The 23123-nt window shown below is 39.0% G+C and overlaps 3 protein-coding genes across 3 annotated transcripts; 1 reads left to right on the top strand and 2 right to left on the bottom strand.

Annotated features, from left to right (window-relative positions):
• Window positions 1-7171: 7171 nt before the first annotated feature.
• LOC126618166 (uncharacterized) lies at window positions 7172-9312 on the bottom strand. The gene is made up of 6 exons (XM_050286252.1): window positions 9249-9312; window positions 8934-9145; window positions 8650-8838; window positions 8459-8551; window positions 8238-8336; window positions 7172-8131 (listed from the first exon to the last, which is right to left on the bottom strand). The coding sequence occupies exons 1-6, from the start codon at window positions 9310-9312 to the stop codon at window positions 7382-7384; spliced, it is 1407 nt and encodes a 468-aa protein (XP_050142209.1). The 3' UTR covers window positions 7172-7381.
• Window positions 9313-10200: 888 nt separating this feature from the next.
• LOC126618165 (uncharacterized) lies at window positions 10201-12497 on the bottom strand. Its single transcript, XM_050286251.1, has 3 exons — window positions 11608-12497; window positions 11212-11520; window positions 10201-10798 (listed from the first exon to the last, which is right to left on the bottom strand). The coding sequence occupies exons 1-3, from the start codon at window positions 12495-12497 to the stop codon at window positions 10201-10203; spliced, it is 1797 nt and encodes a 598-aa protein (XP_050142208.1).
• A 6044-nt stretch (window positions 12498-18541) lies between these two features.
• Window positions 18542-22604, top strand: LOC126619816 (zinc finger CCCH domain-containing protein 11-like). The gene is made up of 3 exons (XM_050288233.1): window positions 18542-18657; window positions 18836-18938; window positions 22165-22604. Exons 1-3 carry the CDS (start codon window positions 18632-18634, stop codon window positions 22327-22329), a joined length of 294 nt encoding a protein of 97 aa, XP_050144190.1. The 5' UTR covers window positions 18542-18631; the 3' UTR covers window positions 22330-22604.
• The last annotated feature ends 519 nt before the right edge of the window (window positions 22605-23123 follow it).

Genomic DNA, 23123 nt, shown 5'->3' with positions numbered 1-23123 from the left:
ATCCAAATGACCCTAACATAAAAGATATTCAATTACCATTGAGGGAACCAATTTACATTTCTCAATCTAGTGTTCCCTCAAAGCCTAAGCATGTTACATCAAGATGTGGGGGCAATTCAGCTTGCAAAAACAATCCAACTATTAACATGATAATCACATCACCAATATAGGACCTGAGAATAACAAATAATTTAATCGTCACTGCCATGTTATCTCACGCACTATCTTCTTGAGATCACATGCACATAAAAATATACAGTAATAAAAGTGAGCAGCACATACGACATTGCTCTCCCTTAAGGTTCGCCCTTTTTTTGTTTTAAGTCCAAATATATATATATATATATATCATATAACATTTGATTAAAATCTCAAATCATGAGCATGCTCGATCTATAAGTTAAAACCAATGGCATGCGATTACCCAAACGTCACAGTATACCAACATTGCCTAATGACCAAATAAAATATAATAACTACCTAGTGTCACGGGATGACTCTTTAAGCCTTCCGCCCGTGCGGCACTTAGACTTGAATACCTCGATGAACAAGCTAAGTAAGCCTTCGAAGCCTCGCTTCCCCGGATCGAATCACAAAGAAAGCTAAGATAGCTTGGAGAATGCTAAGATCACTTAGAAGATGGGAGAAAGGAAGCTTTGTATTGAAAGTTAAGAGAACTTTACAATTGCTTACAATTCTTGGGATGGTTTGGCCAAATGGCCTTACCTCCTATTTATAGGCCTAAGTCACCTCCTCAATGAAGGGTTCTAGAATTCTCTACTTACATCCAAAAATATCTAGCATAGTTCTAGATACAACTTGCCTAATCTAGATTATTCTAGGTGAGGCTTAAATATGTACACTTGTGTGGAATGTTCCGGAATGCCCTAGATTATCTTGAATGCTCCGCCACGTTCTTGATTTCTCCGGGACGTTCCAGAAGCTTCCATGAAGACATGGCTTCATGGGCTTTAGATATATGATGTCTTGGGCATTTTCTTTGTTTTTAACACATGGCCCGTGACATCCTCCCCCACTTAAGCCGTCGACGTCCTCGTCGACTCTTGCCTCTCGAATGTCTGAATCAAGTCCTTATATTGCCATAAGGACGTCTCCTTCTCCCATGTTGCTTCGGAGTATGGTAGCCCCTTCCATTTGACAAAGTACTCCACATGCTTTGGTTGTCTTGGTCGCACCACGACACGCTTGGCTTCAATGCTCTCCACTTCTTTGTCAAATGCCTCCGTCATCAAAGGGGGTGCTCGATGAGACTCACCTCGACTTGGTTCCTCATCGTCTGCATGATAAGGCTTCAAGTTGCTCACATGGAACACCGGGTGAAACTTGAGGCGGGGTGGGAGTTCTACAACATACGCGGCTTTGCCAACCTTCTTGATGATAGGGAATGGTCCCTCATATTTCCGCAACAAGCTCTTATGCAAGCCACGAGTACTCTTGTGCTGAGACGCATTGAGCTTCACAAAGACTTGGTCGCCAGTTTGGAACTCCACATTCCTTCGTTTACGATCCGCCCATTTCTTCATCTTCTTTGAAGCCTTCTCCAAATGGGCTCGAGCAAGTTCGTGGGCTAATTGCCACTCCTTAGCGGTTTTGAAAGCGGCTGGACTATTCCCCGTGTAGCCAGTCACGACCGTGTTCGGGGTCAAGGGTTGTTGCCCTATAGCCAACTCGAACGGACTTTTCCCTGTCGACTCCGAACGTTGCAAGTTATAAGAGAATTGGGCAACATCAAGTAACTTAGCCCAATCTCGTTGATTGGCACTAACATAGTGCCGCAAATAAGTCTCCAACAATGCATTAACCCGCTCCGTTTGTCCATCAGTTTGGGGATGAAAAGCTGTGGAGAAGTCTAACTTTGAGCCAAGTAGCTTGAAGAGCTCCTTCCAAAATCTACCCGTGAAGCGAGCATCTCGATCGCTGACTATGCTCCTCGGAACACCCCAATACTTCACCACGTGCTTTAGAAACAAGCGTGCAGCTACTTCGGCTGTGCACTCCACAGGTGCGGGTATGAAAGTGGCATACTTGGTGAATCTATCGACCACGACGAAGATAGATCCACATCCATCAGACTTGGGCAAATGTGTGATGAAATCCATGGTCAAACACTCCCATGGTCTTGATGGGGTGGGAAGTGGTTCCAACAGTCCTCCCGGTTGCCTTTGTTCCACTTTGTCTTGTTGGCACACAAGACAAGTCTTCACGTATGAATCTACATCATCCCGCATTTGTGGCCAATAATAAGCATCGCTCACCAAAGCCAACGTGCGGTGAGTACCAGGATGTCCTGCCCACATTGAGTCATGGCACTCCTTAAGGATTTCTTTCCTTAAGCTTCCCCACTTTGGGACATAGATCCGCTTGCCCTTGGTGTATAGCAAGCCGTCCTCAAGCCAAAACCTTCTTGTCTTCCCATCCTTGACAAACTCCACAATGTTCTTGGCTTGGACGTCATGTGATAAACCTTCTCGGACACGGCCCAAGAGATGGCTTTGCGGCTTGAGTACCGTAGCCATTAACTCTACTCGTCTACTTAGAGCATCGGCCACCACGTTCTCCTTTCCTTGCTTGTACTCTAGCTTGTAATCAAACTCCGCTAAGAACTCTTGCCACCTTGCTTGCTTAGGTGTGAGCTTTTGTTGGGTTTGAAAGTAGCTAGTGGCAACGTTGTCCGTCTTGATGATGAATGGGGTACCAAGCAAGTAATGCCTCCAAACTCTAAGGCAATGGACGATGGCGGTCATCTCCTTTTCATGGGTCGTGTACCTCTTCTCGGCATTGTTTAGCTTGCGACTTTCATAGGCTATCGGATGTCCCTCTTGCATCAACACTCCTCCTATGGCAAAGTCGGAAGCATCAGTGTGCAACTCGAATGGCTTACTAAGGTCGGGCAACCTTAGTACAGGCTCCTCCATTAGGGCCTTCTTCAACCTCTCAAAGGCCTCTTGACACCGGTCCGTCCATTCCCATGCCTTGTTTTTCTTAAGAAGGTCTGTTAAGGGTGCCGCTATAGCTGAATACCCTTTTATGAATCTCCGATAGTAGTTGGCTAGCCCCAAAAAGGATCGTAGTGTTGGTACCTTGGTCGGCGGTTCCCACTCTTGAATGGCCTTGATCTTGCCCTTTTCCATCATAAGTTTCCCCTCCTTTATCTTGTGGCCGAGAAATTCTACTTCTTTTGTGGCAAAGGAGCATTTCTCCTTCTTGACATAGAGTTCATGCTCCCGAAGGGTCTTGAACACTATGCGCAAGTGCTTGACGTGCTCCTCCAATGTCTTGCTATAGACAACGATATCATCAATGTAAACCACGACAAACTTGTCAAGATAAGGATGGAATACCTTGTTCATCAATGTGCAGAATGTTGCGGGGGCATTGGTCAGACCAAATGGCATGACTTTATACTCGAACGCTCCATATCTGGTCACCATCGCCGTCTTCGATTCGTCTCCAGGGGCTATCCTCACTTGGTAGCGATCGAAGATCTAACTTTGTGAAGTACCTTGCTTCACCAAGTTGATCGAATAAGTCGGCGATCAACGGAAGTGGGTACTTGTTCTTGATGGTAATCTTGTTCAATGCTCTATAGTCGATGCACAACCTTAGGCTACCTTCTTTCTTGCGTTGGAACAGGACGGGTGCACCATATGGGGACTTGGAGGTTTGGATGTAGCCAGCATCAAGTAGCTCGTTGAGTTGCTTCCTCAATTCCTCCAACTCGGGTGGCGACATCCTATAAGGTGATTTGGAGGGAGGCTTAGCACCAGGCTCCAACTCAATCGCATGGTCGACCTCTCTCCTTGGTGGTAACTTCTTTGGCAGTTCCTTAGGCATCACGTCCGCAAACTCCGCAAGGACGTCTTCCACTTGTTTCGGCAAAGGCCCGTACTTCTCTTCCCCTTCATTCAACATTAGGGTTGCAAGAAATGTGGCCTCGCCTTTCTTCCAAGATTTGGCAAATTGAATTGCCGACAAGTGTTGGGTACACTTCTTGGCTTGCCTTTCCAATGGCACCAGGCAAGGTTGTCTCCCGTCGGCTAGGATACAGAAGATATTGTAGAAGGGAATGGGAAAGGCTCGTACCTTGTCCATGAACTCTAACCCAATGACTACGCCATAGTCGTCCATCTTGACTACGGTGAAGTCGATCGTTCCCTTCCATGTGCCAATGTCTACGTGCACATTACGCGCAACTCCAACAATGGGGGTGGCGGCGGAATTTACCGTCTTCACGCTACCAGGCTCCTTTGTGACTCGGAGGCCAAGCCTTGTGGCTTCCTCCGACGTCATGAAGTTGTGTGTTGCTCCCGTGTCCACCAACACACGCGTCGTCTTGTCACCAGTCTTGACGTCGACGAACAATGATCCTCCCCCAACTTGAGCCTTAGGTTGTGGGAGGGTTGTCTGGATGGCATTCAGTAGACGGATGCATCCCATCGTTGCATCGTTACTCTCTTCGGCCTTGTCCTCCTTGAAAGCCATGGCCTTAAGGGCCTTCTTTTGTGGGCAATCTCGCATCATGTGAGGGCCGTCGCATAGGTAACAAGTGGGTTACCAAGACTTACCCTTGCCTTTGTCATGCTTATCGGCTTTCTTCTCCTTCGGTTTGCTTGTCTCGGCCTTGTCCTTCGGCTTATGTTCTCCCCCACTTCTCTCATGGTTACCCCTCTTCCCCGTGGACTTGGAATCACCTTGGTGGCTTGATTTAAACTCAATCAAGGATTCAGCAGCGGCAATGGCATCAGACAATGTTTGCACGTGTCTCCTTTGTAGTTCGAGTTTTGCCCAATTTTGCAGTCCACTCATGAAGTACATGAGCTTGTCTTCCTCTAACATGTTGGGCACCTCGAATAACAAGCTCACGAAGGCGTTGACATAGTCTTTGACGCTCCCCGTTTGCTTGAGCCACCTTAGTTTCTCCTTGGCTTCGTACTTGGCATTTTGGGGATAGAAGTGCAACATAAGATCTTTCTTAAATTCATCCCAAGTGGTGAGAGAGAACGTACCTTGTTCAATCTCCATGCTCCGACGACGCCACCACATAAGGGCATTGTCAGCTAAGAACATGGTTGTCGTTGAGATTTTGGACTCGTCATCTTCAAGCTTCAGGTACTTGAAGTATCGCTCCACGTTCCACACGAATGTGTCGAGCTCCTTTGCTTCCCTCTTCCCATTATAGGATTTGGGTTTAAAGGAGTCGATTACCTTGGAGTCCAACGCCTTGATTTCCCTCGGCCCTTGCACGAATTGCTTCACGACTGCTTCTTTACAAAACGCCACATCTCCCTTAAGTTCCCTTGTGTCCTTTATCTCTTCTTCAAGCGCCACAAACCTTGCCTCTATGTTGTCAAGGTGAACCTGGACTTCCCTCCGCATCTTGTCTGCCATGGTGTTGAGAGCGCCAAGGAGCTCATCTCGTAGCCCTTCCACCAAGCCACGCAGTTCATCCTTACCATTGTCCACCATGGTTTGGATTTCCTCCTTGTCGACAACGTCCTCATCAAGTCGAGTATCGAACTCGAGTATGGTTCGTTCCACCTTCTCGAGTCGCTCCTCCATGGTCTCCATCGATGCTTGCAAGTCCTTTAACTTTGGCTTGCTCTTGGCAACATCTTGGACCTCGGCAGTACGCTCCCTTAGATCGGAGACTCCAGACACCATCTCTCCACTTGCCATATCCTACTTTCCTTCAAGTGATTCACGAGCTTGGCTCTGATACCAGCTGTCACGGGATGACTCTTTAAGCCTTCCGCCCGTGCGGCACTTAGACTTGAATACCTCGATGAACAAGCTAAGTAAGCCTTCGAAGCCTCGCTTCCCCGGATCGAATCACAAAGAAAGCTAAGATAGCTTGGAGAATGCTAAGATCACTTAGCAGATGGGAGAAAGGAAGCTTTGTATTGAAAGTTAAGAGAACTTTACAATTGCTTACAATTCTTGGGATGGTTTGGCCAAATGGCCTTACCTCCTATTTATAGGCCTAAGTCACCTCCTCAATGAAGGGTTCTAGGATTCTCTACTTACATCCAAAAATATCTAGCATAGTTCTAGATACAACTTGCCTAATCTAGATTATTCTAGGTGAGGCTTAAATATGTACACTTGTGTGGAATGTTCCGGAATGCCCTAGATTATCTTGAATGCTCCGCCACGTTCTTGATTTCTCCGGGACGTTCCAGAAGCTTCCATGAAGACATGGCTTCATGGGCTTTAGATATATGATGTCTTGGGCATTTTCTTTGTTTTTAACACATGGCCCGTGACACTAGGCCATAAAGCGGAGGGGGTCCACACAAGGGATATAGCACCATGCCAAATATCTAAATAACATATGGTCATCACCACATGGAATACGGGTGACACATTCGCACTACTACAATATAGGCTATCATCGGCGAACCAAAAACCGACAATAAATCTAATTTCTGTCGGAAATTTGGCAAAAATTCGACATAAAACAATGCAATGTCGCATTTCAATAGCGACACTAATGCTTGCGTCACGAAAGGCCCTCAGTGTCGGTTTGATTGCTTAATCTGCCACTATGCATCGTCGTTTAAAAGCGACACTGACATTAGCGTCGCTTTAAAGCGACGTACATTTGAACATTAATTATAATATATCCACCTCACTGTCGGTTCTAACCAACATTCCCATAAAATTATATAAATAAAATATACCTAAACCGACGTTATATAACCATTAAATAAATAAAATATTCAAATTTAGCAATTTAATTATAATATATAGCCACCCTACTGTCGATTCTAACCGACATTGTGTTACAATTAAATAAATAAAATATACTAAACCGACGGTAGATAACAATTAAATAAATAAAATATTCAAAGTTAGCAATTTAATTATAATATATATCAACCATACTGTCGGTTCTAACCAACATTGTAATAAATTTAAATAAATAAAATATTCCTAAACCGACGTAAGAAAACCATTACATAAATAAAATATTCAAACTAATAACGGTCTTAACCGACACTACCCTTGTTAATATTAATAAAAAAATGTAAATCTGCATCATTTTCAATTAATTGGTACTAAAAAAAATTGTAACCAAATTAATAAATTTCAAGTTTTGACCAAAACAAACATTAATAAAAAAAATTAACAAGACATATAGTGCCACAATATACAAATATTATACGTCAAATGTTCCACATAATATACAAAAACTCATCCGTCACAACAAACACTAAATCCGACATTACAAACATAACATACAAAAACAAAAATAGAGAACAAATGTGTCATATTTATCCGCCAAGAAAGCGAACCAAATAAACTACTCAACTGAACCTAAGCCTGAATGTGGCCCAGATCCTTCTCCTCCTTGAGATCCTCATTCTCCTCCTTGAGATCCTCCATCTGCTCCTAAATACCTTGTGAAGTCCACATCAAATCCACCACCAGCAAGCATTCCAGAAAACCCCCCAACTGGAACTTCAGGACAAAATACAGCAGGAGCAGCCATCTCAGGTCGATATACTGGCGTTTGATAATGCGGAGGCTGCTGCATGTATGACATGGGAAGATGCTGCATATATGGCATGGGCGGCTGATGCATGTATGACATGGGTGTAGGCATCGGATACATATGATATGAAGGTTGCTGATTATGGCCAGCATATGGATATGCAGGGGGAGGCTGATTATGGCCCGACTGTTGAGGAGGCTGACTCTGGCCTGACTGTTGAGGAGGCTGACCCTGGCCTGATTGTTGGGTTCCCGAGCTATACGATGGTTGAGGCTGAAATTTTTGGAGAAACATAGCAAGCAACTGATTACTATGTTCAAACTTGCCTTCTAGGTCCAAAAGCCGTTTATTAGTATTTTCTTCTCTCATTCTCAACACATTATTTTCAGTCATCAGCAATGCCATTGCACTATTAGATGACCTTTTGGAGGAATTTGATGTAGAAGATGAAGAACATGCATAGGACACCATATCAGGAGTCACCTCATGACCATACCCTCTGACTCTGTTATGAGTCTCAGGACCCATTGTATCAACATAAACACGGGTCCTAAGTTCTTCATTATCCTCTTGGCCCGACTCAATCAAATTTTGCAAATTGCCCTCCATTGTTGTCTTGCATTACAATTAAAAAAAAATCAAACAATAGTAAAATAGAAAAATAAGTTATAGATATTAAAAATTAATAACAACAAAGGACAAACACGAAAAAATCAATTACCGCTGTACGCTCCGACGTTTCATCAATCCAACTTTTATCCTTTCGTGTATGACATTCACGGAAAAAGGTTACTGGATCTACCTCTTTCCCATGCTGGTTCTGCTTTATGAAAAATAAAGTTTCATACAAACAATTTTAAGCACACCTCATACTAAAAATAAAATTTATAACTATGTATTATTTAAAATTAATAACATATATTTAAAGTGAACAATCCTTACAAATTCTTGCCGTTTTCTTGCAAAAGATTTTGTCCCTATAGTATGGTTCATTGTTTTCTTTTTCCGATTAATCTTATTTTTTTCAGCAACCTCCTGACAAAAAAAGGAAATTTTTTAGGCAAATTTACAGTTAAAACGAAATAAATCATATAACAATTACCCTAGTTGTTTTCCTTATTCCAGTATGCCACCAATGCAGCCCACTGTGTAGGATTCACTTCAGGAGGAGGGTGGCTGAGCTCCTCTTCTGCTCTTTTAGAATAATGCTCTTTTTTTAACTTATTTCTATAGTCTTTATGCGCATGCTCAGCAACCTTAAGCGTCATATGACGAATTATAGGCATTTTCACAATATCAGCATCTTCAAAAAAAATATTTCCCTGCACCCATAAAAAAATAATCAAGCCAATCAATTATTATTACATTTATCGCCTTTTCCTTCTATTTTCAAGGAAAAAAAAATATATATATATACCTTTATTCTATTCCACAAAACTTCCTTAACTTCTTCCTTAATCTTACGCCAATCCCTCTCCAACGGGAAATTTCTGTTGTCTTGTACCTCCACTGCTACAAGTCTTGAAAATGCACTAGAATTATCACTAATGCATTTTCCAGACGAATCAAACGAACAAAGTTGTTTCGTCCATTTAGGAATTGAGGGTCCCCGCGTCCGTTGAGATGTTCCTTATTATAACAAAAAAAAAGCAATTAAAAACAAGGAAACAAACGTAGATTTTCAGTTTAAACACAAAACAAAAACTGAAATTATAATGTTTAAAAAACGAACCAGCCTCGAACTCCTCTTCCAAATGAAGTTCCTCAGAACGTTGTTCTTGACAAGAATTATCCATAGCAAAAGTTAGTGGAATGAATATGGCTGAAATGAGGGAAAGAGAAATGGGAGAAGGGGAGAAAGTAAACGAGAGAAAGAAATGAAAGAGAGAAATGGAAGCACGGAATAATGGGAAAGAAGGGGCTTAAATATGGATACAAGTTCAGCGTCGAATTATGAAGATATTACGTCGGTCCAAACCGACACTACCACTGACAAACTGAGACTTTTGGACTTTGCGTCGAAATATTTATACATTGCGTCGGTTCAAACCGACACTACCACTGACAAACCGAGACTTTTAGACTTTGCGTCGAAATATTTATACATTGCGTCGGTTCAAACCGACATAATTCCTGACATGGACTAGCTACACCTAGCCTGACATAGGTTCACTTAAAAGCCTGACAGGCTTTTGACTAAACGCCAGTGGCGTCGAAATAGGGTGACATTGCGTCAGTTTAAACCGACGTCACTCTGACACATTGACTGTCGTATCAGTGGCCTCGAAATTACAAAGGTTGCGTTGGAATAAGAGAGCTTTGCGTCAGAATAAGAGATCTTTGTGTCGGATGAGTAAGGGATTGCGTTGGTTAAAACCGACGCAAATGTTGACATGACTGAAACAACTTTTCCACACCATTTCCTTGTGCCAAAAAACCGAGAAAATTCCCGCCCACAATATTTAAACTAAACCGACGCATATGACATATGCCGTCGGATAAAAGCGACCGGAAGCAAGCCAAAAAAAAAAATAAACGTTTAACCCATCTTTAAAAAATAAGTTGTTATGTTATCTCATATAATATTTTAACATAAAATTTAACTTATAAATAATATTTAATAAAAAACAGAAATCTAATTTTACGATAAAATATCATCAAACACTAATTGAAACATGGTCTAATTAAAACAAAAAATAATTGATATACTTTTTCCCGTCATCCGTTAGCTCGTCGTCGGCATTGACTTGATTAAAGAGTTCGGTAGGCAACGGTAATGATTCAAGAAAAGGAGTCTCTTCCACGCCAACCCTTGTATGGAAATTTTCATTATCAAGAATTCGATCATCCAAGTTAGGTATGGAATAATCATCAATTGCATCACTATCCTCCAATACGTCAAACAAATCCCTCGACTGGGTTCGAACAACCACGTGCCAATCTTTTTCAATTGTGTCCTCCACGTAAAATGTTTGTAATGCTTGTGATGCTAATATGAAAGGATCCTCTTTAAATCCCAATTGATTGAAATTCACCATAGTAAATCCATATTGATCGGTTTTCATTCCTCGTGGACTTTCACTATTAACCCATTCGCACTTAAATAACATCACAGCTTGACCCCTATCTCCTGCCTCAGTAGGACCACAATATTTAACTTCGAACATCTCTACAACTTTGCCATAACAATTCACTTGCCCAAGTGCTCTAGGAATATTTGCAGGTACAAAGACACCACAATTTTGATTCTTATGCTTATCATCCACATATTTCATACGAAATCTAAAACCATGAACAATGTCACTTTTATATCTACTCACAACCCTACTTGGATAATTAGCTAGCTAATGCAAGTCTTGAGATATCAACGTGTCATTAGCTTGACATCTTGAATTCATCTGTAATAAGTATGAAGATAAAAATTGACATAATAACTATAAACACGTTATAATTAAAATGCAAAAGAATAAATAAATAATGTGATTGTTATATCAACTCACATGTTGCTTGAACCATTATAGAAATTCTTTCTTGCTTAGCTCGTTAATTTGTTGCATAGTTAACCTTTCTCGACGATGTTTAGTTTTCAAGAATTCCTCATGTTGCCTAGACAATTATATCCAAATTTAGATAATTAATTTTTCAAAGTTAAGAAAACCAATAAAACATTAAGATGTATGATTAAACGTTCTTACCTTCGAAATGGGCTAACTTCATCACAATTATTGAGAATGTATTTATGGCACTGATAAAAAACATTTAGATCGAGCTCCACATTTTCTCCTGAACCCATATAACATCCTTTCGAGTAAAAAATTGATAACCCACCAGATACTCCACGTCCAATACCATCTTCATTTCGGCCTCTATGGGTACGACGAGACTCAACATCTCTAAGATACATGGAACAGAAGGACAAGCACTCATCCACCAAATATGCTTCAGCAATAGAACCTTCAGGACGACCCTTATTACGAACATAGCGCTTCAGTGTTTGCAAATACCTATAATTATAAAACGAAATACAAATCATTATAATTATTAATTAAAGTTACTATAATTGTAAAAATTTATAAAAATTTATTCATTACCGTTCAATTGGATACATCAATCTATATGGAACAGGCCCTGCAATAGCCGCTTCATCTGCCAAGTGAATTGAGAGGTGCATCATTATATCAAAAAATGCAGGAGGGAATATTTTTTCAAGTTGACATAATGTTAAGGAAATTCTTGAATTCAGTTGCTTGAATCCTTCTTTAGACTCCTTCTTACTACACAACTGTCTGAAAATTGCACTCAACTCTAATAATACCATAGTAACAGCTTTTGGCAAAACCGGGCGTATTGCAAGCGGGAGTAACTGTTGCATTAAAACATGGCAATCATGACCTTTCAACCCATGTATTTTTTGTTCATTCACATGTACACATCGTGACAAATTTGATGAATATCCATTGGGGACTCGAACAGTAGACAACACTTTGCAAAACGCAGTTTTTTCTTCTCTGTTCAACGTGAACAATGTTGGAGGTCGAAATGTTTTATTTCCTTTTCTACGTGGGTGTTGACTACGTCTTATGTTCAAGAATTCAAGATCTGCACGTACTGCTAATCCATCTTTAGACTTTTCTATAACTAGCAATGTTCCCACCACACTGTCACATATATTCTTCTCGATATGCATAACATCAAGATTATGTCTAATCAACAGATGCCTCCAATAAGGTAGTTCATAAAAAATAGATTTCTTCTTCCACTGACTGTTACTACTTGTACTGCTTGAAGTTCTTCTTCTGCGTTGCCCAACTGAAGCATCTTTGTTTGGTTTTCCAAAATTAAATCTTAATGTAGAAAGTTCTTCGAGACATTGTAAACCAGTCCACTGCCTTGGTGCACTACGATGCTCTTGGCGACCATTAAAAGCTATGGTTTGCCTTCGAAACCTATGATTATCTTCAAGAAAGCGTTGATGCCCCATATAACAAATCTTATGACTCGCCGGCAAGTAAATAGATTCTTTATCATGCATGCAATGTGGACATGCTTTATAGCCATGTGTACTTCATCCTAATAACATTCCATAAGCCGGAAAATCACTTATAGTCCATAAGACAGCAACCTTCATTGTAAAACTTTGGTTGGAATACGCATCATAAGTAGGAGTGCCCACCTCCCACAATTCATTCAACTCGTCAATCAATGGATGCATGTATACATCAATCTCTTTACCAGGACTGCGTGGTCCTGGTATTAACAGAGACAACAACAAATTTGGCTGCTTCATACACATCCAAAGCGACATATTGTAAACAGAAAGCACCACAGGCCATGTGCTATGGTCATTCCTCATTTTCCCAAAAGGATTAAATCTATCACTGGCTAACCCCAGTCGGACATTTCGAATTTCTGACGCAAAATCCGGATATATATTATCCAAATGCTTCCATGCTGGAGAATCTGAATGATGTCTCATAAACTCATCTTTAGGACATTCAGTTGCGTACCACCTCATATGTTCAGCCATATGCTTCGACATAAAAAATCGTTGCAATCGTGGTTTTAAAGGAAAATACCACATAACCTTAGCTGCAATATTTTTTCTTGAGCTATCATCTGCGTTGGTAATTTTATATCTTGATTTACCATAAACTGAGCACACGGTCAAATCCGAAGTATCTTTCTAATAGATCATGCAATCATTGGGACATGCATCAATTTTCACATACGACAGACCCAAGTCATTTATAAGTTTTTTTGCCTTGTAACAGGTTTCAGGCAAACAATCCCCTGCATGCAACATTCTTTTAATTAACTCCAGTAAAGTGGTGAAGATCTCATTTGGCATTCCCGCTAAACACTTAATCTGATACAGTCTTACAACTGCTTCCAATTTTTTAAACTGCTTACAACCTGGCCACAAATCTTGATCTGCCTCTTCAAGCAACCTAAAAAAAGTCTCCACCTCTTATGGACGCCCTTCCCCAATGGGGGTTCAGTAGATGGCCCAACACCTTCTTCTGTTAATGGTTGGACAAATACATCATTAAGAAAATCATACATGCCAATCACCTCATCTCCTGTTTCTTCTTCTCCAATTGCCATATTTTGCTCTCCAATGTTTTGCTCGCCATGATGTCGCTACCAAACGTTTTTCTAATCTTTATCCACATCATACAATATGAGATGTTCAACAATAGTGTTCCTAACAAAAGTATATCGATTACAACATCTTTTGCAAGGACATCTAAACTTATCAGGTCCAACACCATTTGCAACTGCTTGATCCAAAATCAAATTAATTCTAGTTGTATATGCTTCAAAATTTCGAGGTATCGTCAACCAACTCTTGTCCATGCTTTACCACTTTACGAGGGAAAAATAGTACATTCACACTAAGATGCCTACAATCTTTCAATCCCTATCATGTAGGCATAACTATTAGAATTTTCAATTTCTATCTTTCAACCCTCGAACTCTATCACAATTGCAATCTTTTAATTTTCAACACCTATTATAGTAAAAACAAATTAAAATAACAACAAAAATTTATCAAAATTATGCTCATCTAATCCATTCTAATAAATACCAACCAAAAGTTATCAAAATAATAGCAAAAACAAATTAAAATAACAACAAATTAAAATAACAATTACAGTACAAAACAAATTAATTTAACATAATATATTCTTATATTACTAAATATTATAAGTTTATGTTATATTTAATATTGTTAATTTAACATAAATGCTAATAAATATTATTCATTTTCATTTTCTCATAACAATTCAAGTGACAAAATTAATTAATTCGACTAAATATAAATTAATTTAACAAAAATAATAGAAATTTATCTAAGTACTTAAATTAGAATTTTTAAATAAATAAACTTGTGTTTTATACAATTAAAGAATTTAGTGATAGAAACCTGAATTATGGAAGAATTCCGTCGTCGATGAATTCTTTATGTACTCAAGCAGCTCAAATAAATTCCCTACAAAAGTGAATTGTAAATAAAAATTAAACATAATAGGAGACAATAAAAATATTAAAAGCAAAAAACACTTACTGTTGTGAAGAAGTAACAAATGAAATTGGAAGAACAAGTAAGAAAGGTCTAAGTGAAGGAACATGGGGAGGGTTTGTAAGAGAGGAAGAACAAATAAGAAAAATGCAAGAGAGGATGAAAGAGAACACGGGAGGGTATATAAAGGCCCTCAATCTGTTGCTACAACTGACACCAAGTTTCAAAATATTTTTAAAAACTAAAATCTATGTCGCTCAGAACCGACGCAGGCTTTAAATTATTTAAAAACAATAATTTGTGTCGCTTAAAAGCGATACTAATACTTTATGTCGCTAAGAGGCGACACTGTTTTGTTTAAAGCGACACCATTATTTAAAATTATTAAAATATATGCCGGTTATAAGCGACATTAAATGTTTACGTCGGTTTAAAAGCGATGTAGACATTTTATGGCGCTTATAAGCGACAGTAAATCCGACGTCATCTTCAGTTAGTGTTGCAACTGTCTAATCCGCCAGTATATTAAATTAAACCGACACCACCTACTGACACTATAAGGCACTTTTGTAGTAGTGTCGGAGAAACCCAAAACTAGATTCAAATACAATTTCATAATCAAGGCCAAAATCAATTTAAATCCAAGACCAAATAATCAACAGTACAATTTAAACGTAAATCATTCTCTACAAAACATTTAAAAATAATAGTATGGGAGAAATTGCGCGATGAGGCAAGTGAAATGACCCTCGACTTCATCTCCAAGCTAAACTCGTATTTTCACCATGGATAATTCTAGGGAGACTAAAATTATAGATAAAATTTGCAAACTAAATGATGTGTTATCATGAACACGTTTATCAACGCTTAGGTCATAATCTAATCATCAACTTTAATGTCATTTAGTTTACAAAATTTTATAAATTTAATCTCTTTAGCATTACCTTTTCATCATAGTCCGCAAATTAATAATCACCACTCAAATCACGTACATCTCCCGAATCCCTAATTCCATATTAAACCATAATTATATTTTTGTCCACAAGTTTTTACATCCTCATCAAGCCAAACACATAAAATTCAACTTAGATTAACCAAATCCTTGACTAATGACGCATATTGGATTCAGACTAAGAAAAAGAAGGAAAAATGATACAGAGGGAACTTTGTAGCCTTCCCACTTCTTCACGTATCTCGTTTATTCATTTTTATTTTATTTTTATCGGTACATCGAACGTGGGGTTTATGAATCAAATCATTGAATGAAGACATATATCTAACTTGTTATGCATTCAATCAGGCATTGGTATTATCCCAACTTAACTACTCATGTCTAACATAGGTTGGTCAGGCTAGTAACTTAATTTTTGAAATGTGAAGTTTTATCTTAAAACTTTCCGCTGCTTTTACCACTTACTTTTATATTGTAGATTGTTGTGACATTTTTCAATGTGAAATTATGTCCATCATGACCTGTATTAAAGACAGGTAATGGATAAACCTTTATTTGGGCAATATTCTATCTTCATGAGGAAAAGTGACAAGCAGAGCTTTTTTGGATGCATGAATTTGGAAAAACCTTTTGCAACTTTAAATTATAATTGGGATTACAAGTTTTTTCTGAGGAGGGGGCCATCATCGAAGGAAAAATTTACACATCTTCATTTTTTAATGTTGCAGAAACCAAAACCAGTGATTTCGTGTTTACCTTTTTAAGTTAGTTTGGATTTTACTTTTGTATTCATCCTTCTTTCTTTGTCTCCTTTTTTTCATTGCTCTTCTTTGTCTCTCAATTTTACTCGTATACTTTTTTCATATCACAAACTCAAAATTCAAAAACTAAAAATGAAGTAGTAATCAAATGAGCCCTTAAATAATTGGACGCTTAAAATTAGATATATGTTTATTCTTTTTTATTTTCTTGTTGACAGCTAGATGATTATTGATTGGTAAGAAACCAAAATTGACAAGGAATAGTGCTGCCTTGCTCCCTAGCAGTTAAAACTTTTTATATTGGAATTGATCAACAACACAATCAAGGGTTTGTCGGGTTCAACTACAAAAGTTTGTCTTTCTTTATGGTCACAAATACTGTCTAGGATAAAAAGGCTTCAAATTTGCACGACTGGATCAACCTTGTTGCCCATATAATTGCACATTTTACAACTGTACTGAAACTTGTTGAGAATATAAAAAACGAATAAATGAAAAAATAAAACTCAGGTAAAAAAATTAAGTATACAGTGTGTGGAGTTTTCTAAGTTTTTATTCTGTAAGATTTCCGACGTGGGACTTTATGTTCTTCAACAAGTGTCATCCCTTAAGACTACATCAATATTTTGATAAATTGAAACAGATACATTAGGTATATCTGTTGCAAACATGCATGATTCCCAAACGCGTGCGGTTAAATCTGGAATCGGATAACATATATCTCTATTCACGTTCGTGAAACATCGTTGTATTCTAAAAGTCATGCAGAACAACACAGAGTTCATCGTCTACTAGAACAGGACTCTTCATCCTCCATAAAAATGTATAGAGAGAGAAGAAAAAGAAATTTTTATTACGAACTGATGGTAGGATCAGTACATATATATAAAACCGAAAGCAAAGCCCCATTACAAACTTTCTCATGCATTTTTAAGAGCATGCATGTGCTCTACTAATACATATAGTACTGCAGTACACTGCTATAATATTATGCAGCTAAAGAGATTAACGCTCGTATGACCTACACGTGATTAATTTGATCACTAGCCGGCTCCATAGGCGCCTGCTCAACCTGTGTCGACACCTTTCTACGGCGGCCCAACCCTCTCCCGACTTTCAAAGCTACTCTCACCACCAACTTGACAAGACTGGACACTATCTTAACTTTGATCCGGCCTCTCTTTGGAGGAAGCCTAGATAGAGCCATTGGTGTGGACTTGGAGTAAAACAAGAAGTTAGGTAAGAACAGAAATTAAGAACCAATGTTTTGTATCCAAGTACAGAGGAAATGGGAATGAGACAGCTTTTTATAATGTTGGTGTGGGAGCAGAGTGAGTAATGCAGATAGGCTGCTAAGTGCGATAAAGTATTTATATATAAGTATATGCTGAAGAAAACACATGCATGAGGAAAAAGCACTGTTTTAAAAAGGTTAATTTGATTTCTATTTGATATTTGAATCCCAATGTTTGATAGTTTAATATAGAGATTGCTTCCTTAATTAAGTGATTCGAAAACTCAGTCAAGTTTAATTCCCAAGAAATTAATGATAAATCAAAATCTGATGTCAACTAGTGAAGTCATGTCCTTGATAATTGAAACTTTCAAATGATGAGTTGGTAACCTCACGGGTGACACCAGTTGGTTCCCTTTAAAAAAATGATGAGCTGGTTATATGCCTCTGTTGGTTTAATAGGGTTTAATCATGTTCACACTCTCCACAGAGGATAATAATACGAGAGACATCAACTTGTTATATTAATTTTTGGTTTCTGTGATGATTTCTTATTTTATTGTGAATAAATAAGGTTTCAAATGGGACACAACACAAGATAAATGAAAAATTGTCACATTAGTTGAGATATTAAAACATGGTGTCTATAGTACTTCCACATACATTCACACAAAATGTTTTTAGTTCAAAGATTACATAGTCAAGCAAGGAAGATAGAATAAGTCGTAATTTGATGGAAATAAACTGTTGTGATGGCTTCCTAAAGACTCAAACCTAAGCAGTCACTCAAGTCCACGAGGCAAGCTCCAAAAATTCTTGAACATAACAATTAATTGCCCAATGTCTCTTGGTAGTTCGAGACCTGAAATATCCGCTGTCCCCTTTGAAAAGGACCCGAAAAGCTTTTGCTGGAAAAGCAGCAGACAAACCCTAACAGATGTCTTCTGGCAAAGGGAACACAAAAAAAATGGAGGTACAATAGGCTTGGACTATAATAAGGACACTAGCTAGTGTTTGCTTAGGTTATTGGAAAACTTAGTTACGACTGCTGGGGTTTTCTGGTTCTGCCTTTGAGCTGATCCTTTGGACATAATAATTGCCAAATCACTAATTACATTTGTCCTTCTGCATGTAGCATTTGGTGATGAGGTTTACAAGGAGTATTTGCAGGTTTACAGGAGTCATTCCTGCTTTGTGGATCAAATCCTTGATATATTTGGATTGATTGACAAAAGATATCTCCATTCTCCTTATATTGTACCTGTAAACCTAGAAAATAGGTAAGCTGCCCCATGTCTTTCAATTCAAATATGGAGAACTGATTCTGTTATTGTTTCCACTCTTGCAGTGGCCATGAACTATTTTTATCAGATTCTAGCTTATTTGTGGATGATGCTGAGGCATATGAGAAATACCACATGGAGGAAGAACCTGCAGTTGCTGTGAAGAAGGTTAGTTTTAATTTTAAATTTTTATTGGCAATGAACAGAAGGGTGGTTTCACTTATTAGCCGTCACGCTTTTATATTTCTAACCTCAAAACTGTGTTTCCTATTGCACTGGAAGTTATGAGATAGAAGTGCTCAGGTCTATTAAAGCTTATGATAACTGTTTTTACACTATTGACCGTAGATGCCAGTGAGGAATTTGGGTTGCTTTGTTGTGTTTGGCTTTCGGTTGTGGCATGGAAGTCTTGTTTCAAGGGAAGATATGGTGACTGCCACAAGCAAAGTTGGAAGCAAGCAAGTCTTGACTTTGTGTTTGCTTGCATGCAATTGTGCATGTTTTATTTTCTATGCATTAAATGGCAAATCGAGAAAATGTTGTACTCTATAGGCTCGGTATAGAATAGGGTGTTGAATATGCCATGTGAACTTAAGATTTTCTGGTCTTGGTTGTTGGATTAATTGTTGGTGCATGACTATAAGTGAAGGAAATAGTTATGCATTGTGTGAGCATCCGGAGGAGAACACAAAGGAGAGAAAATAGAGAGTGAGAGTGAGAAATTCTTGGGGTAGAGTGAGGTTTTTGGGAAAATTCAGTGAGTGTACTAGGGATTGGGGTTTAGGTTATGTCGATTTAACTAAGTGTATTGTACTAGTTATTCTTATAGTGAAGAGCAATATCTCTCCAGGGACGTAGGCAGGATTTTGCCTAACCTCGTAATTCTCTCGGTATCTTTATTTCTTGTGTTTTAAACTATTCAACCATGGATTTGTATTTTTGGTGAGATAATCTAAATTTGGTTTCGCACTGACCGGCCAAAGCACAACAATTGGTATCAGAGCTTTGTTGGAAGCTTTGGTTCATTGAAGGTTCAGATTTGTTATTCACCATGATGACTACAAACATGTCATTTTCAGTTGAGAAGTTTAATGGGAAAGGCAGTTTTACTCTCTAGCAGATGAGAGTAAAGGATGTCTTGACTCAACAAGGTTTGCCTAGAACTTTGAGGGGAAAAGATGGGAAGCCTAAAGAAATGATAGATGATCGGTGGGAGGAGCAGGAGTTGCGTTTTGTTAGCACGATTTGACACTGTATAGCTGATAACATTATCAATAATGTTATGGATGAAGATTCTGGACAAGTTGGAAAAATTCTATATTGCTAAGAGTTTGACCAACAAGTTACATCTGAAGCGGAAGCTATACAAGCTGAAGATGGATGAAGGCGGGAATCTCATGGACCACATGAATGTGTTTAACGGATACTTGGATCGATTGCGGAAAGTTGATATTAAGGTTGAGGAAGAAGATAAAGCCCTCTTACTTCTTACCTCACTTCTAGATTCGTATGAGAATCTTGTGACAACCTTATTGCATGGAAAAGATACAGTAAGCTTGGAGCAGGTGCATGCTTCTTTGGTGTCTTATGATACATAAAAGAAGACCATTGTTGATGATGGGCACGAGACTGCTTTAGCTGTTGAAGGTTTGAATCGTGGAAGAAAATTGGATGGAGGATTTGAGAGAGACAGTAGGTTCAAATCGAGTTCCGGAGGCACGGGTCTACAAGACTACAATGCTACGACTGTAAAGAATTTGGGCATAAAAAGAAAAATTGTCCTTTGAGAAAAAGAAAGGATGATCTTGGCCCGGGTTGTAGCAATTTTGTGGCGGAAGACTTCGAGTATACCCTTTAGGTACTCAAAGCAACACTTCTCCTGGTGATGTATAGTCTCAAGTATTGTAGGGGTTTTGTAGCAGGTGGAGCTATGGGATTCGCAAGTGATAAGATGGTCCTGAAGGAGAAGAAGTGAGAGGAATGTTTGTTTGGCTCAACAGGTGCTGCTGAAAATGGGCGCGCTGATAAGTTTCCAGGTTGCAGACAATAAAGAGGGGGAAATCCTACTGGAGGAGACGAGGGGTGTGTCGAGACCTTTTGTCTGAAGCTAAATGGTGATTTTTAGCTTGCAGCAGTTGCACATGCATTGGCAGTGACTGAATCAGAATAGGACCAATGAGGTTGATTCAGGGTGTGTATGCTGGTACATAAGGCCAATGGAGGCTTTGGCAAGGGATGCAAGGATTTTTTCATGGTATATTCAAGGTGGAGATTGTTGAATTTTGGCTCATATAATTATGAGTTGGCAACAATTTTGATAGTGTAACTTTCTGAATGCTACAAGGAAATGGCAGCAGCCATTTGTGACTTTGTGTTTGGCTTTCGGTTGTGGCATGGAAGTCTTGTTTCAAGAGAAGACATGGTGACTGCCACAAGCAAAGTTGGAAGCAAGCAAGTCTTGACTTTATGTTTGCTTGCATGCAAGTGTGCATGTTTTATTTTCTACGCATTAAATGGAAAATGGAGAAAAAGTTGTACTCTATAGGCTAGGTACAGAATAGGGTGTTGAATATGCCATGTGAACTTAAGATTTTTGAATCCGACGCCAAGATGATCATTCAGATGCTCAGGAAGGAAACGCCTATTGACTTTAGCTTGGAATGTATTCTTGGTGATATTGAGAGTCTAGCATGCAGGTTGACGTCGGTTTCGTTTGCTTACGTGTCTAGGGAGAGCAATCTTGCTGCTCACTCGGTTGCTAAGTTTGTTTTCAAGGAGGGTCAAGACTTTATCTGGGATTGTATAGGCCCATAATTTTTGTTTAACACTCTTGCTAAGGATGTAAACATTCCTATTTGTATTTAATCTATCTCTATCTTCGGAAAAAAAAAAAAACTTGAGATTTTCTTAGTCTTGGTTGTTGGCATAATTGTTGGTGCATGACTATAAGTGAAGGAAATAGTTATGCATTGTGTGAACATCCGGAGGAGAACACAAAGGAGAGAAAATAGAGTGTGAGTGAGAGTGAGAAATTCTTTGGGTAGAGTGAGGCTCTTGGAAATTTTTTGTGAGTGTACAAGGGATTAGGGTTTGGGTTATGTCGATTTAACTCAAGTGTATCTTGTACTAGTTATTCTTATAGTGAAGAGCAATATCTCTCCGGAGACGTAGGTAGGATTTTGCCGAACCTCGTAATTCTCTTAGTGTCCTTATTTCTTGTATTTTAAACTATTCAACTGTGGATTTGTATTTTGGTGAGATAATCTGAATTTGGTTTCGCACTGACCGGCCAAAGCACAACATGCTTTTCTATGGGGTGTTATGTTTGACTAGCACAAATTGAATGGACACTGCGTTAACTGTATCACTCAAATTTTCTATGGTTCCAATTCAGGCCAATGAGAACTCTAATGGAGATGGACCGAGCGACTCGGCAACAGCTGATGGTGATGCTGAAGTTACCAATGTTGACGATGGTGAACTGTACATAGATGAGTTAAACGAGTTGGAAGCAAGCTTTTCGAAGGTAGCAATTCAAGAGCCAGGCACTGATGCTTAGTCCACAAGAGACAATCTGAAGTCTGCATACTTTTTGAGTGTGGGATCATGTCATTATCTGTAAGCTCATGAGCCCCTCAACGAGTGTAACCTCTCGGATGTTCTCTGAAAGGTTATAACGTTCACCCGTCAGTGATCTTGGCATCCTTGGGGATCATTGTGAACATTTGAGTAATATATCTAATTTTCCGTGGTCGATAGTCCCTTAAGAAGGATACAAGAATAATCGTGTTGCGTTGCATTTTACCTGAGCATTGTAGGATGCAAGTAATGTCTCTTCTCTCATTTAATGCCAGAACTACCTAAATGTTGAATTAAACAAATGTTTCTCTTGGAATGAAGTGGTAAGTCTTGTGCTTCCAGATGCTTAGTGCTAATCTGTCTAATGTGCCGGCTTCATTTGGTCCCAACAATCAGAATGTCCGGAGAGTGAATCATAACCTTCACCCAGTCCATGGAGTTTTGCACTGTATCAAACCTTAAATTGAAGTAATCAAATTGCAGTCGGAGTTCGTTTATATTTCGTAAGTCATGCTTGGCCAACTGTAAAACACTTACTACTACATCCATACAATAGTTTGACGTCACAACCTCGAAAGAAAATTTGTCATATAACCAATTGTATATGGTCATCATTACCGGTCACCAAAGACGTATTCTGTGGTTCCACAAGTACCACGAGATGAAGTAATCAACGTTTGGTGTGGGCTATAATGCATATATAGAGACCAACATAGTGACATATAAATCCAAATGACCATTCCTAACATTAAAGATATTCAATTACCATTGAGG

Source organism: Malus sylvestris, chromosome 4 (assembly GCF_916048215.2).
Source record: "Malus sylvestris chromosome 4, drMalSylv7.2, whole genome shotgun sequence".
Classification (NCBI taxonomy): Eukaryota; Viridiplantae; Streptophyta; class Magnoliopsida; order Rosales; family Rosaceae; genus Malus; species Malus sylvestris.
The sequence above is the reverse complement of the archived record's forward strand: the minus strand, read 5'-3'. Positions and strand labels throughout refer to the sequence as shown.